Genomic DNA, 13,803 nt, shown 5'->3' with positions numbered 1-13,803 from the left:
AGATTGCTCTTTACATCACCTGGTGATCAAAATAAAATAATCATTAAACCAGTAGGTGTAAGATTGACTGATTGAGTATACTTACAATAATGCCATATATGGACTGCGGTATCTTTTCTTAATTTGTCAGATGCAATAATCTTAGGATCTTTGTTATGGAAACTATAGATAGAACGAGTGCTTAAAACAGTAAGAGTGTTGCATGTTAAGCTCGACTAAGACAGCACGTTAAAACGCTTGCAATATATAGTTTGCCTTTCTAAAATTGTGGTTATCTTAACTTTTTTCGCTGGTCTAGAATCCTATATCATAAGACAAATTATTTGGGTTAGGGTTAGCGTTTGGGTGGATCGAGTAATATTAAAATTGTAATGCTTGACCCACCCAAACTCAGACGCTAACTAATGCAAATATTGTGCGTATATTTAATATTTTTTTGAAAGCTGTGGTAGGATTCTAGACCATCGCCCAACTTTTATTAGAGTTTTTAACCAAGAGTAACAGCTAGCCGAAAATGCTTTTAATGAGGTTCTAGAATTAACAGTTCAACTGGTTTTAGAGCAGATCTGATAAAAAGACTACAGGTCTCAGTTGATAATACTTCAGTAAACATAATTACTTGCCCTGTAATGAGTAAATAGTCTACACAACCAGTTATTACCTGCATCTCCACTTCTACAAACACCACGCTTCAAATGAACACAGTTCAATCATATGAATGGTTCTATCGAGTTTAGTTCGCGATCAGCTGATCACAATTAAAGCGGGAATTTACTTTTTGCTAAAACCGAATTATGGTAACCTACCTTCAATCGTTACATCATTGGTCAATTTATTCAGATGAAGGGCTTGGTATCCTGTTTTTTGGAGTATTGTAATTTATTCAATGTTAAACAAGAACAAAATGCCGAGCCAGTTTTTTAAACCCAGAATAAAATATTCTTATTCTAGGATAGCAGAAAACATCGTTCACGACTTATGTTAAAAACAAACGAAAAAAGAAGTCCTGAGCAGAGCATTTTTTGCAATTTCGTCAAATTCCCAACTTTTATTTGTAGCACTATACTACTGGCCACAATTTAGTTTTAACAAAATTTACTTTTATATAGAAATTACTGCATTGGATCGCAAATCGTTGCTGAAATTCCTAGGTCAAACTGGTGTCGGTCCGCTACCGACACAACTAGAGTATCGGACAACAACCTAATGCAGTGTTTCTTAACGTTTTTTACTTGGGGCGCACCTAAAGACGTATGAAAACGTGGCGGCGCACCTTACGAGCGAAGCGAGATATATTTTAAATATATTAAGTTTTTTTCAGGTGTAGGCTACCGGTATTTCTCTTCACTTGCCTGCATTTTCGATTATATGGGTTTTATAGTTGCATATCTTTAATACATCTTCCAGCTTTCGAGACTGGAAACGTTATTTTGTCTAAGTCTTCCGATTTAAATTAATCCGATTAATTTTGAACTTATTTTGGCATTTTTTTCCTTTCGCTCGCGGCGCACCTAGCAGCCTTCCATGGCGCACTATACTAGTGCGCCGCGGCGCACAGGTTGAGAAACGCTGACCTATTGTATCATTTCGGACAACTACCGATACTACAACTTGGAATCGGGTATTGCTTCCGATATTAAAGGACATTCTAACTTCTAAGGTAGGGACAAGTCGTAAATTCATAGAAGTCATTACAAAACTGGGTTGAAAACTAAGGCTGGTTATATACGACTTAGTCGTATTTTAAGCTCAAGAAATCTGTCAACACACCGATACATCCATAAGAAACCACATCGACACGAAAACGATAAAATGCAATCAGCACTCAACATTTCTCTTTTACTAAAAAAAAAAGATTTGAAAGTGCGAAAAAGGTTACAAATCATTCCCTACGCAAAAACAAAAGCAAAGTGGATTTCTTTTTGCCGCTCATCAAGTAAAATAAACATGCCAGTCAAAACTTTATATAACTTTACTAGAATTGAAATGAAAAACTACAATAACAATTTTAAAGCAGCAATATTAGGCGCTTTATATTTAGCGTAAACGTGGTCAGTTTGGAGTTATATTTTTTAAAGAACAGCCTTACAAGTATAAAGACGACTAAAAAATCTCGTACCACATGGTTTTAATTTGAATTTTACCTAATCGCATTAATGACGAAATACCCAATATTCTATAGGTTAAAAATATGAAATTTAATAGCCAGTGCGTTTAAAGCAAATTTTGGAAACAATTTGCAAAAGTTTAATAAGTTGTTTGTTGTACCTTAAGGCACAAATGGGAAAGGAGGATAACAGTTTTGCAGTTTTCATCATTTGTAAGGAAAACGGTGATTTCTAAAAGTTTTTTTTTCAGAAAAAAAACGGTAGTTATAGACTACTTAAACGTATAACACAAATAACGCTTTTAGAATGATTTGTTGACAGGAAAAATAGCACAGTTTAAGATAAGTTTGCCAAAACACTTTTTATTAATACTTGTTTTAAGTGGATTGTTAGTACTGAAGACAACTTGGATAATGTGATAGTAGGTAACAGGAGATATTCGAAACGTTCAAAATGTTACCTACTTGTCTATGGGCTTTGATATTCCTAAAATATTCCCTAATCTGGTTGTTTTTTAAATTGAATTCACATTGTTTTGGCAACCTTACAAAACAATCATTGCAGGTTCTTGAGTGAAATAAAGCGTTAGGAACTGAATGTGCGCTGGGTTTGGAGTAAGTTGCGAAATAAAACAGCCTAACACTCCAAAATGGCGTCGTTTCCTTTTCCGAACCGATTCGTTTGTTCCACTAGCATACTGCGTTTATTTCTCGCATTTCTGCACTCCGTAGGCCTTGCGTGACTTCTGACAGTGACTTAATTCAGCCAGAACAGTTCGCTTCTCCCCTAAGAATCCACTTTTGGAAGCGTGTTCTTCGTCACGACCGCAGCCCACCTGGGGGTAGGACTTCTACTAGGTCAGCCTCGCTAGGCGTCGAGCTTATGACCAAGTGCCCTTATACCCGGCTGCGCTTCTGCTGCATGCGCTGTTCCGCTTTCTTCTTGGTCATCTGAAGCCGCTTTGCCGCGTTTTCTTGACTCTGCACCGAGTTCTTGTTCTTGCCGCCGCTGGAGTTCGTAGTTGAGGCGGAAATTTTCGGAAAAGGGGCCGTTTTAGCGCCGAGAAGCGAGTTGGAGGAGATTTTGTGCGGCGGTTTTGCTTCGTGCGAGTTGGTGCGGGCGGCGGCGGGTGGTGCGAGTTTGGCTTGCGAGTTTAACGCGCTCTTTTGTCCTTTAGGGTCAGATTTTACGCCCGATTTAGCGCCGAGAGCCTCAGCCCAAGCGTCAGACACACTGAACTTGGATGTCGGTTTAGTGTGGTTCTTAAGCGGCTTATTGGAGGACTTGTCCTTTAGCTTGTGGCTCGCATGCTCCAGCCTGGGATCAAGAGGATGGGAGGACAAGTGATCCTCTGGATGCTGCTGCTGGAGGTGGGGATGCTGCTTCGGTGACTTTATGGTCTTCCCGCTGAGCTGGGCCCAGCCTTGGAGGGGTCCAGCTCCCGAGGAAGAAGTGATGTTGGTCTGAAATATAGGAAGAACAATATGTTAGGTTTGGAATGAATATTGAAGGCCATATAGAAGTAGGTAGCATTTTGTAAATGTTTTAAATAATCTTAAGATAATGGCTGGAGGTTGCAGTTAGACGTAGAATGAGTTTTAAAGCCCATATAGAAGTAAGTAGTATTTCAAACATTTCGAATAAATCTTAAGATAATGGCTGGAGGTTGTAGTTAGGCGTAGAATGAGACAGCCCATACAGAAGTAGGTAGCATTTTCTAGATGCTTCCAATACAACTTCATATATTATCATTAAGATTATTGTTTTGGCATCCGCTCCACTTCTAATAACTAAGGGGCTCTTAAAACTGAGTCCGTGGACTAGTTTGAGAGGTGCATGAAGGCCTCATCAAAAGTGGTGCATTATTTGGAACTGAAACGATTTTTGAAAACACGCGTCGGCGTCTATATTAACTCATTTAAACTTTATTCCATTTAGAAACCAAATACTTATTTTAGGGGTTCGTGTTATAAAAACTTTAGGAATCCCTGGTCTAACTAAAACCTCTACAATGTGCTTCAAAGGTAAGTTTTTCGTAATGACGATAAAATGAGACTCCATTGTATGGTTTGTTTTTGTTATAAATCGTACATAAGGCACATAAAAAAATATATATATTGGTAATTAAGGAACAATAAAAATATGAAATAATGTTTATCATTAAGAAACGATTGATTTACATTTACTGTAGTAGAGAATAAAAATAGGCAATTTATCATCAAAAAACGATTAACTTACATTTACTGTAGTAGAGAAGGAACGTTTAAAATACTGTTGATTTTGGTGAAGCTCTTGGGATAAAATAAATGTGCATCCCTCTTTTTTTCATTATTTCACAAACTACAATAATATCACGATTTATAAGTCCCCACCCTTTCAATCAACTTGTGCATAACTTGTTACCTTCATTTCTGTTCGCTTGAAGGGGGTGGCAATGGGAGTAGAGTTGCTTCTGCTTTCGACCAAAGGCACTTTTTCCCTCATCATGTCCAAAGAGTTGCCTGAAAGAAAAATAATTAACGTTTATGCAATGAAACAGTTTCACTCTTACATGGGCATATCAAACAAAAATTAAACAAAATGTTTGATAAAAAAAAAATAAAGTTTGGATTACATCAAACTATTGTAATTCAATTCAATGATTTGGACTTGTTATTTATTGAAATTTCTTTGACTTAAGTTATTTTTTAGACTAAAGATATTTTTCAAATGACTTAATTGCTTTCATAGAACCACTCTGTTTGGTCAGGTTCTCATACAAACCTAATCTAGCCATTTAGATCAGCCTTTCTTAACCTGGGCTCAATTTGCCCCAGGGGGTAAATTTTCTCGTTTTAGGGGGTAAATGAGCTCAATAAAAATATCCACATCAGCTGACAGGACAGCAAAAGTGTGCAAGCCATAGGTATTGGTGGCCTACTTTCCTAGTTCAGATTAGCTGCTAATTCAAAGTTAGCCTATAGTAGCCTATCAATTCTTTATCATCTAGTGTCGGTAACATTATTTTCACGATGATAGCTATTTTAGTTAATTGGCAACATCCTTATCTCTTAGTAACTTCATTTATATATTGGGGTAAATCTGATATTCATCTTTGTTAAAATGGTAAAATATACAAAAAAGGTTAAGAACCCCTGATTTAGATGGTGGAATTTGAAAACAGGTCTGTGGAGTTGAGTCGGACTTAGGATACGTTTATTTGGCTGGAGTCACCATAATTAGCAAATTGATAACCAATGGAAAAGGGGATATATCATATGGTGATATATTTAATTTGCAAAACACTGATGAATGATACACAGAGCTGCTAAAAGTTGTATTTTTCGGTTAACTACACAGATAATACCTAATTATACAATACTGCAAAAAATCTTTATTCTACTTGATTTAAATAAGATTGCATAACAAAAAATGCATGAACATGACATATTACATAAATGTTTTAGAGGTGAAAATGACTGATACTTTTTTTTCAATTCCGATACTCAACATGTTAAAGAAAAACTACAGCACTCCAAACCTAGTCAAACGACATTATGCCGTGCAAGTAAAATAGGTGAAATTAAAAAAAATTTTTTAGGGTGGTATCGAATTGGCATCGATACCACCATAGTATCAAGCGAGTAACAAAACTAAGTCTTGGTCTCGGGTATATGTTCAAATAAAATATTTTATCATCCACCTCTATTGAACAGCATACATACCCATCATGATGGAAGGTGGCTTGATATGCTGTTTAGCTTGCTTTTTCATGTTTCTTTTGCACACAGCGCAGTACCAAATGCAGCGCGGATCGTTAATCTCTTGGTCGCTTATGGGGGGCTGATGACAACTCTGAAAAAAGTTTTTAGGTTTAAACTGAAACCATCATTGCTGGCCTAGCATCATACTTTATTCTAGACTAGGGGTCACCAAACTTTTTTTCATTAACTTTATTGGCTTGATTGGTATTAAAAACGAAAATAAAATAATAAAACAAATTTATATTTTATAGCGTTTTAATTCCAATCAAGCCAATTAAGTTATATATGTTGAGCTTGGTGAAATTGTCATTTAGTTTTCTTAAATTTTGGTTTAAGTTTTGCTCACCAATGTTGTTATTTGTGTAAAGTATGACAGTTCAAATTAAAAATGTCAAGTGTGAAATTTTTTGAGGATTTGTGACAAAAGCTAATCATAATGTACTGGGCAAATCCTTCAATTGATTTGGCGAGCCTTTTCAGAGCGACGAGGGTATACTGTCATCACTATTTTGTGTACTGTTATTATTAGTCGGTACAATGGTTAAATTTCAACAGTGTCTTGTAGTGGTGTTTTTACATTATTCTAATTATTATGAATTTGGTCGAAATAACGTCACGTAGATATAAATATATATATATATATATATACTGAGTGTTTGTATTACTATATTGGTATATTTAATAAAACTTTTAATGACATTACAAGTGGTGATGTTATTCAATTTCGGTATTAATATAGGATAAAATATTTTATCTCTTTTTATTTATTTGAGGAATCTACCTGATGATACATGTTGTGGCACTCTTGGCATTCGGTCAGTTGATTTCCGGAACCCATTGTAATTTTTCTAAAAACACAAAGAATATGCTTTTTTTTAATTGAAAGTCAGACAGACATCGGAAAACCTGTCAAAACACTATTAACCCTTTAGGTTAAACCAAAAAATTGCAAAGTACAAAAATACCTGTTGTTTTTATTACTTGCCTCAAATTATGATATAACTATTCAATTAGTAATTATTTTAACCAAAAAAAATATCTTGTATACTGTAATGCATAAGACCTACCTCTAGATAATAAAACTTCTTTAAAGTATATTGGTGTGAAATAAAAGTTTAATTTTAGCCGGGCGTTTAGTTTAACTAAAGCAAAAATTAAAAATATTTTTAACCCAGGCCACATTAAAAAATTGAAAAAGTAAGTGGTACACAAATCAATACTACCTAAAACTTGACAAACGCCTTTTATACGCGACACAGGTATATGTTTATATCATAATATTATCAGTATTTAAAAGGATAGTGTGCATTTAAGTCTAGCAGTTTGAAGCACCTATAGGTAAAATGAGTAGTTACAATTTTAAGCATATTTAACAACTTAACAAACAAAAAACAAAACAAAAAAAAATTTTACACAAAAAAAAAAAAAAAGAAAAGTTTTTTACACGAACTACACAAATTGTGTTAACAACGGTTTAGGTTCCCAAGATAAAGTAAAAAAAAAGACTTCACAAAAACTAATCTTTTAACGTACTTGCAAACCGTGCACGCCAAGTTGTCCATTTCCAATTCAAAGTCGTCTGGCGTCAAAGAGGTCAAAGGTGAAGACTTGCCAGCAAAATTGGTGACAATGTGATTTTGCGGAACAAACTCATGACTCGGGGAATTGTGCATGGATGAGGGTTGACTACTTGATCCTGGGGTCACCCCGTTCGGCGAACTGCGGAAAACTTTCTTTGAAATTTCTTGGTTGATTTCGTCCAGGTCCCTTTGCACCTTGGAAATAGGTAAATTTTTGTTTCATGAGACACTTGAATCATGTTGGGTTTGTAAAATAAAACATGTTTTTCATCTAAAATGCGCAGTAAAATATTAAAAATATTTAAGTAGGGAAATTATATAGAAATTTTAACTTAAAAATTTAAAATTATGACCTACACATAATTTATTTTGACAAAATTTTGAACTACCAGGAATACATCAATTTTAATGTTTTACAGACCACCGGTGGGGGGATTATGCAAAACTCTTGAAAATGCTTCAAAGTTTATATTTTTGGCATATTAAAAAGACATTTATAACAACTATGAAAAAAGCCAAAGAAAAACAAGACGTTGGTAGTTTTAGAAAATTATTGAGCAAACAGTTTGGTTGAAATACAGGGTAAAATAATTGCAAAAAATTAAAGACCTAGCATATTTATTGAAATAGGAAATAATTGCAGAGTTAAACCTAATACGACAAGTTAGGCCTGCATGCAATGGTTAATTCTGCCAGTTCGCATATACCATATTATTGTCAAATAGCTTACAACAAATTTTGTTAATTTTGTAAAGGACATTTGTGCACGTGCAACATCATTTTTGTGGCCTGCAAATCACTGTACAATTTATTTATTTCTAAGCTCTATTCTAGTGGCGTCCTATTCAACTGGTTAAATAAATGATAAGTGATCTAAGGACAGGAAACATACTTAAACTATTTGAATATGGACTAAAATGTTTAAATTAAACTGTTAAATAAACTTTTTACTGTTTCACACTAATGTAGCCTCCAGTATGCATCTTGCAAACAACAATTTTGTGTATGGCAATATCAAATTTTTAGACCTCTCTTATAAGTTGCAATTTTCAAAATAACTGGTAATTTTGTTTTTAACTATGATAAGTTTTAATAAATTTTATACCTAGTCTGTGTATTTTCCATCTAAACATTTCAGAATGTTTTTAAATAAAGTTTTAGTCAAGGCTAACATTAAATATTTGCTATGGGATACTCCGGTAAAGTTTCGATGATAATAAACCAGAACAAGGCACACAATGCCCTTTTGTATTCAACTTCAAAACAGATCTACATTATTAGATTCACAGCTGATTACAATTAATTTAATGACGTTCTATCTTGTGGTTTAAACCTGGGGACATCAAACTTTATTCATAAAGGGTCGAATAACTGTATACCATGACGATTGCGGCCATATCAATCTTAATTATCAACAATTGTGGGTGAGATATTATACAATTTTGTCCACTTTATTAACTTGATTATTGGTAAATAAGGAAATGCAACAAAAACTGTTGTGATCTTTTATAGGTTGTTTTATAGTTTGAAGTGTCATCCAAATTTAGTTTGAAATCGCATCCCCAACATTTTAACTAGACTTCATCTTTATTAAAAAAATAGGTTGCAGGTCGTTCGAATTCTGAGAGGCCGTAGTTTGAAGACCACTGGTTTAAAATAAAAAGTTGGTTTTATAAAGTTGTGTTAAAAAAATTGCTCATACATGTATATAAGCCAAGCAAGAAGTATGTATATAAGCCAAGCATTATGTCAGAGCATTTAATATACGGCATTTAATTTAGTACAATGACTCAATTTTGGCATTCTATAGTTTGCCTAAAGTAAGATCCTTTAAAATAACAGCAACAAAAGTGAGTACATCTTAAACTCTAAAATTAAAACACATTTTCCATCCATGAGTAGGTTTAATGACCACAATGTAAATATTTGGTAGTGCAAGCAAGGCAGGGGCATCCAAGAATATTCGCAAAAGCAAAGATTCACGAAACAGCAACATTATTTAAAAACAAAGTGGTATTTTACGTCCAAAAAAGGTATGGTTATATAATTGTTTGTTTGATTAACAAATTAAACAAACTAAACCTTTTTTACTTAAAAAAGCTATTTACCAACCTTATCAAAATGCCTTTTATGTGATTGTTCTTTTTCCTTTTTCCAGTGTTCTGAACCAGGTTTTGAGGGTTTCAGCAAAGGCTTCAAAGGCTTTCCTGAGTTGCCCATTGATTCCTTGTTATCTTTGGCCCTAATAAAAGCCAATAGTGTATATTTAAAACGAGAAAATATGAATCACATGTACACAAGGTCACAATTCATTAGTCAGGTTTGTAAACTAAAACATAACATTTTTTAATGAGCATTTTTTATTACTGCATCCTTGCAGCAACCAAAATGCAAAGAATTAAATAAGCTTCCGAGACAAGATGTTTAGGGTTAATATGTTTATGCTTGTTTCTATGATTTACACACCAAAGAAAAAAAAAATAACTTCCAAATAAATTTAAAATCCTTTCATTTAAATTTTCCAGCTCTTCACCAATAAAATAAAATGGACAAATTAGTAACAAAAGTGTTCACGGATGACAAACGCTTTTGATTGTACTAAATATTTATTTGTTTTAATATTAGAAAATTATATTCTTCTACTTATTTACATCTTTTCTACAATAGGGATAGTGGAAAAAACAATCATTACTACGTAGTAAGAATATTAAATCCCACATAAAAGTAGGTTGCATCTTAAACAGTTTGAAGATCTCTTCAAATTCATTTTAAACATCTCAATGACAAAATACTACTTTCTTCTATGTAGACTTTGATATATATACTGCATCCAACTTAAAACTTCAACCATTTCATGCTTTAATATCATGACTACCTTTTTGAATTTTCCAAGGCCTCATTGAGTAATGATTTCAAGTTGGTGTGAGATTCCAAGCCATTCGATCGAAAACAAGCGAGCGCTTGATTAAAAATGGTGTCCAATTCCACAGCCGAGCACATGATAAAATCAAACAAAAGCGTTACTTCATTTGGGTACATTTATTTAAACCTGAACGAATCAAAATATAACACGTCAATCAATCCGACTTTAAATCAATTACTGGTACAGCGTTCAAACAATTATTAAGTCAAAGCACAATATTTGGGTTAGGGTGAGGGTTTTGGTGGGTCAAGTAGTTTGATATTTATTATTTAATAACAATGAATGACCCACCAAAACCCAAACCAAAATAAAGTGGGTTGTGGTAGCATTCTAGAGCAGTACCAAGTGCTTCTTTTTTTAATCAACAAGTCAAGTCTGAACCCGAAAAATCGAATTTACATTCTGATTTCACCATTCAGTGAACAACCGGGGTGCAATTTTGGCCTTTGGTACAGTCCACAGGAATTTTTCAATGATGCAATTTGCAAAATCTTGTCAAGATCTGCGATACTTTTCTGAATTGTTAAATGGTTTGCAATTTTTTGTTAAATTAAAGTCACTGTATGAACACAGATGGCATAGGTTTAATATCACACAATGCAATATATCATAGTTTGTAGCACATAGTTGTTGTAAACCTAAAATACCAAGATATAGAACTTTAAAATATACAGATAAGTTCACACAGCTGCTGCATACTAAAAAATATAGTATTTTTTTGATTATCTAAAATCTACAAAATTGTTGCAGCATTACAGAGATACAAAACCTAAATAAAACTAAAAACAGTTGTTTATCTTTTTGTATGGTTTCTATAATCAAACAACAAGCTACATTAGGCAAATATTTGCTCCGGAAATAGACTTTTTGACACAACGAAATGTAAAAAAACATTTTTAGGTTGCCTTTGTTAAACAAACCCTTAAATCTGACAATCATCATAAAAAATACCAGCTGCATAATTTCCTTTCATTGCACCATAAGTTACTCCGGCCGTATTTGGTCAAACGTTGTTTGCGGGGTTATTCTAACAACTTTAAGGACGATTCCAGTCGTTGCGGTAAAACAGAACAGAAAAAATGTAATTAGAAAAAATTTGTGCAACATTTTCCCTTTTTCAGGTCTTTCCAACACGCCCACTGTCGCAATAATAAGGCCTTTTGAAAGGTAGTTCTAGGTTTTGTGGTAGATACTTAAACATGCATTGTGAGGTCCCAAATCCAAGCATTATAGGAAAGTTTCCTATTGGCTGAAATTTTATGACGTCACAGACGCTCAGCTGAGCGGCCGAACTAGGACTTAAGAGTTGAACAAACTATCGACCTCAATAATACATTAGCAGAGAAGCTATTTTTTTTTTATTTTAACAGTTTGAATAGTTTAGTTATAGATTTTCGCACGGTTCTTCAATTTTTTATAAAAAAACAGATTGCTGTCATTAGTTACCAATGACGCTTTTTTGACTAGCCCTGCTTAAAATGTCATCTTTTTGAATAACTAACGAATTTACTTTTTATAAGTTAAGAGTTTGGCGCTGGTCTAGAATCCTACCACAATTATTAAATCAGCGCACATTTTTTAGTTAGCGTTTGGGTGTGTCAAGTATTATTATATTTTTTATTTAATAATAATACTTGACCAACCCTAACCCAAATAAGTGCGCTGTGGTAAGATTCTAGACCAATTTTAACTGCTTTTTTAAGAACCCCTTTGCAAACCCAAATTAAAAGAGGCTGTCTATTGGTTACAATTGTATTCATTCCGGCATATCTGCTAAATCAAATTTCCAAAAGCACAATGCATTTTATTTTTTGAATAACTCGTACAAACACGACAACAATTTTTTGCAGTAAACTATTTTAAAAGTAATAAAATATAATTAATAACATAAATATGAAGCTGACCCAAAACAAAATCTATCAACATGTAAATGCTCTTTAGGTATACATGTGTATGTTTTTAAGCTGTTGTTTAACCCCATTATTATGAAATTCATTTTTATTGCAAGATAATGGAACACAATGTAAGCGTTTCAATGTAAAAAAATGTTGTTGCACTTTGTTGAGGATGATTGCTTCTCCAGTGCTATGGGGTCACTTTGATTTTTTCCTGCTCTACATGGTGACTTTGACAACAGGTCCTTCTGCCCAAGAAACTAACATTTCCTCCAAGTGTGTTTCCTCAAACCCAAGCAGGTATAATACAGCTACCGGCTAAAGGTCCTGCTTGTAAAATACAAAAAAACCTAATGACCACAAAAGATTACCTTAAGGATGCGGTTGGAAAATCTTGATATCTAAAAAAATTTAGAGGTTGTAAATTAATAATTGTGATACCAGTCAACTCCTTTTTAGGTATTAATGAATTGTTGTTGGTAAAGTCACTAACATGTTCATAAAATGTAATGCCAGGTGCAGAATTTTTTTTTATCAGGAATAGTTAACAAAAGTAGCTTTCTGTTAAAAGAAACTATAATAGCATTTAAATATCATGATTCTATAATTAAAATTTCTCTATATTTATTCATGCAGAGTAAAAGATTACTTTAGCATTGAGCAAACACATGTAGATAGATGCTCGACAATTTTGTACTAAATTAACAAATGGTATGTTAGACCTAAGTTAAGAATACTACTTTATATATTGATAAGCAAATATTAGTGTTTGTTGTTCTGTTTTTTTTTTTTTTATACCTACTATTTCAAAATACCTTGTTATTCTACTTTGGACATTGTTAGTTTAAAATAAAACCTTTTGTTGAGATTAAATTTATCAATTAAGAAAATAAAGGAAGCAATACAAATAATGTCTTAGATTGCTTAGAATAATTATTAAAATTTGAAATTCTTTATGCTAATGCTTATTTTTTGTTTACTTACAAGAAGCTAGTTTTTATTTCACTTACAAGAAAAACCAATTGGGTTGCCAAAGCTTAGTCTTCATACCTAAGCTTAATATTTGGGTGGCTGCGAAAAAAGGTTGAGAAGCACTGGCTTACATCATGTTCCATTTATCTTGCAATAAAAATAAATTGTTTTTGGCAATTTAATATTTTTCTCTTTCATAATACTTGCATTTAACAACAGCTTAAAATCATACAGATAAATATTTAAAGCATTTACATTTTGAAAGATTTTGTTTTTGGGTCTTTTTCACATTTATTATTTATATTTTAATACATTTAAAAAAGTTTACTGCAAAAGTTTGTTGTCGTTTTTGATTGAGTTATTCAAGGAATAAAATGTGTTGTACTTTTGTAAAATTGATTAGGCAGATATGCGAGAATGAATACTATTGCAACCAATAGACATCTTTTTTGGGGGGAGGTGGGGTTGCAAAGTGGTTCTTAAAAAAGCGGTTAAAATTAAAACTCTTAACTTGTAAAGAGTAATTCGTTAGTTATTCAAAAAGATGACATTTAAAGCAGGGCTTAGGCTTGCTTAATGCTA

General features: G+C 33.2%; 1 protein-coding gene across 1 annotated transcript; it reads right to left on the bottom strand.

The window, feature by feature from the left end:
• Nucleotides 1–1,829: 1,829 nt before the first annotated feature.
• Nucleotides 1,830–10,476, bottom strand: LOC146136745 (integrator complex subunit 12-like). Its single transcript, XM_083395399.1, has 7 exons — nt 10,307–10,476; nt 9,544–9,673; nt 7,385–7,626; nt 6,633–6,699; nt 5,813–5,942; nt 4,512–4,609; nt 1,830–3,571 (listed from the first exon to the last, which is right to left on the bottom strand). Exons 1-7 carry the CDS (start codon nt 10,468–10,470, stop codon nt 3,005–3,007), a joined length of 1,398 nt encoding a protein of 465 aa, XP_083251525.1. The 5' UTR covers nt 10,471–10,476; the 3' UTR covers nt 1,830–3,004.
• Between the last annotated feature and the right edge of the window lie 3,327 nt (nt 10,477–13,803).

The sequence above is a fragment of the Ascidiella aspersa genome, chromosome 8 (genome assembly GCF_963924565.1).
Source record: "Ascidiella aspersa chromosome 8, kaAscAspe10.2, whole genome shotgun sequence".
Lineage (NCBI taxonomy): Eukaryota > Metazoa > Chordata > Ascidiacea > Phlebobranchia > Ascidiidae > Ascidiella > Ascidiella aspersa.
Note: the sequence above shows the minus strand (reverse complement) of the source record. Positions and strands in the feature narration are given on the sequence as shown.

What these genes read in the sequence shown, in the direction of transcription:
- LOC146136745 (XM_083395399.1), bottom strand. Translation starts at nt 10,470, where the DNA reads ATGTACCCAAATGAAGTAACGCTTTTGTTTGATTTTATCATGTGCTCG. An exon ending in GCCACAACATGTATCATCAG is followed by an intron (nt 5,943 to 6,632) that starts GTAGATTCCTCA and finishes AACTTTTTTCAG; the next exon opens with AGTTGTCATCAGCCCCCCAT. An exon ending in GCCACCTTCCATCATGATGG is followed by an intron (nt 4,610 to 5,812) that starts GTATGTATGCTG and finishes TTTTTCTTTCAG; the next exon opens with GCAACTCTTTGGACATGATG.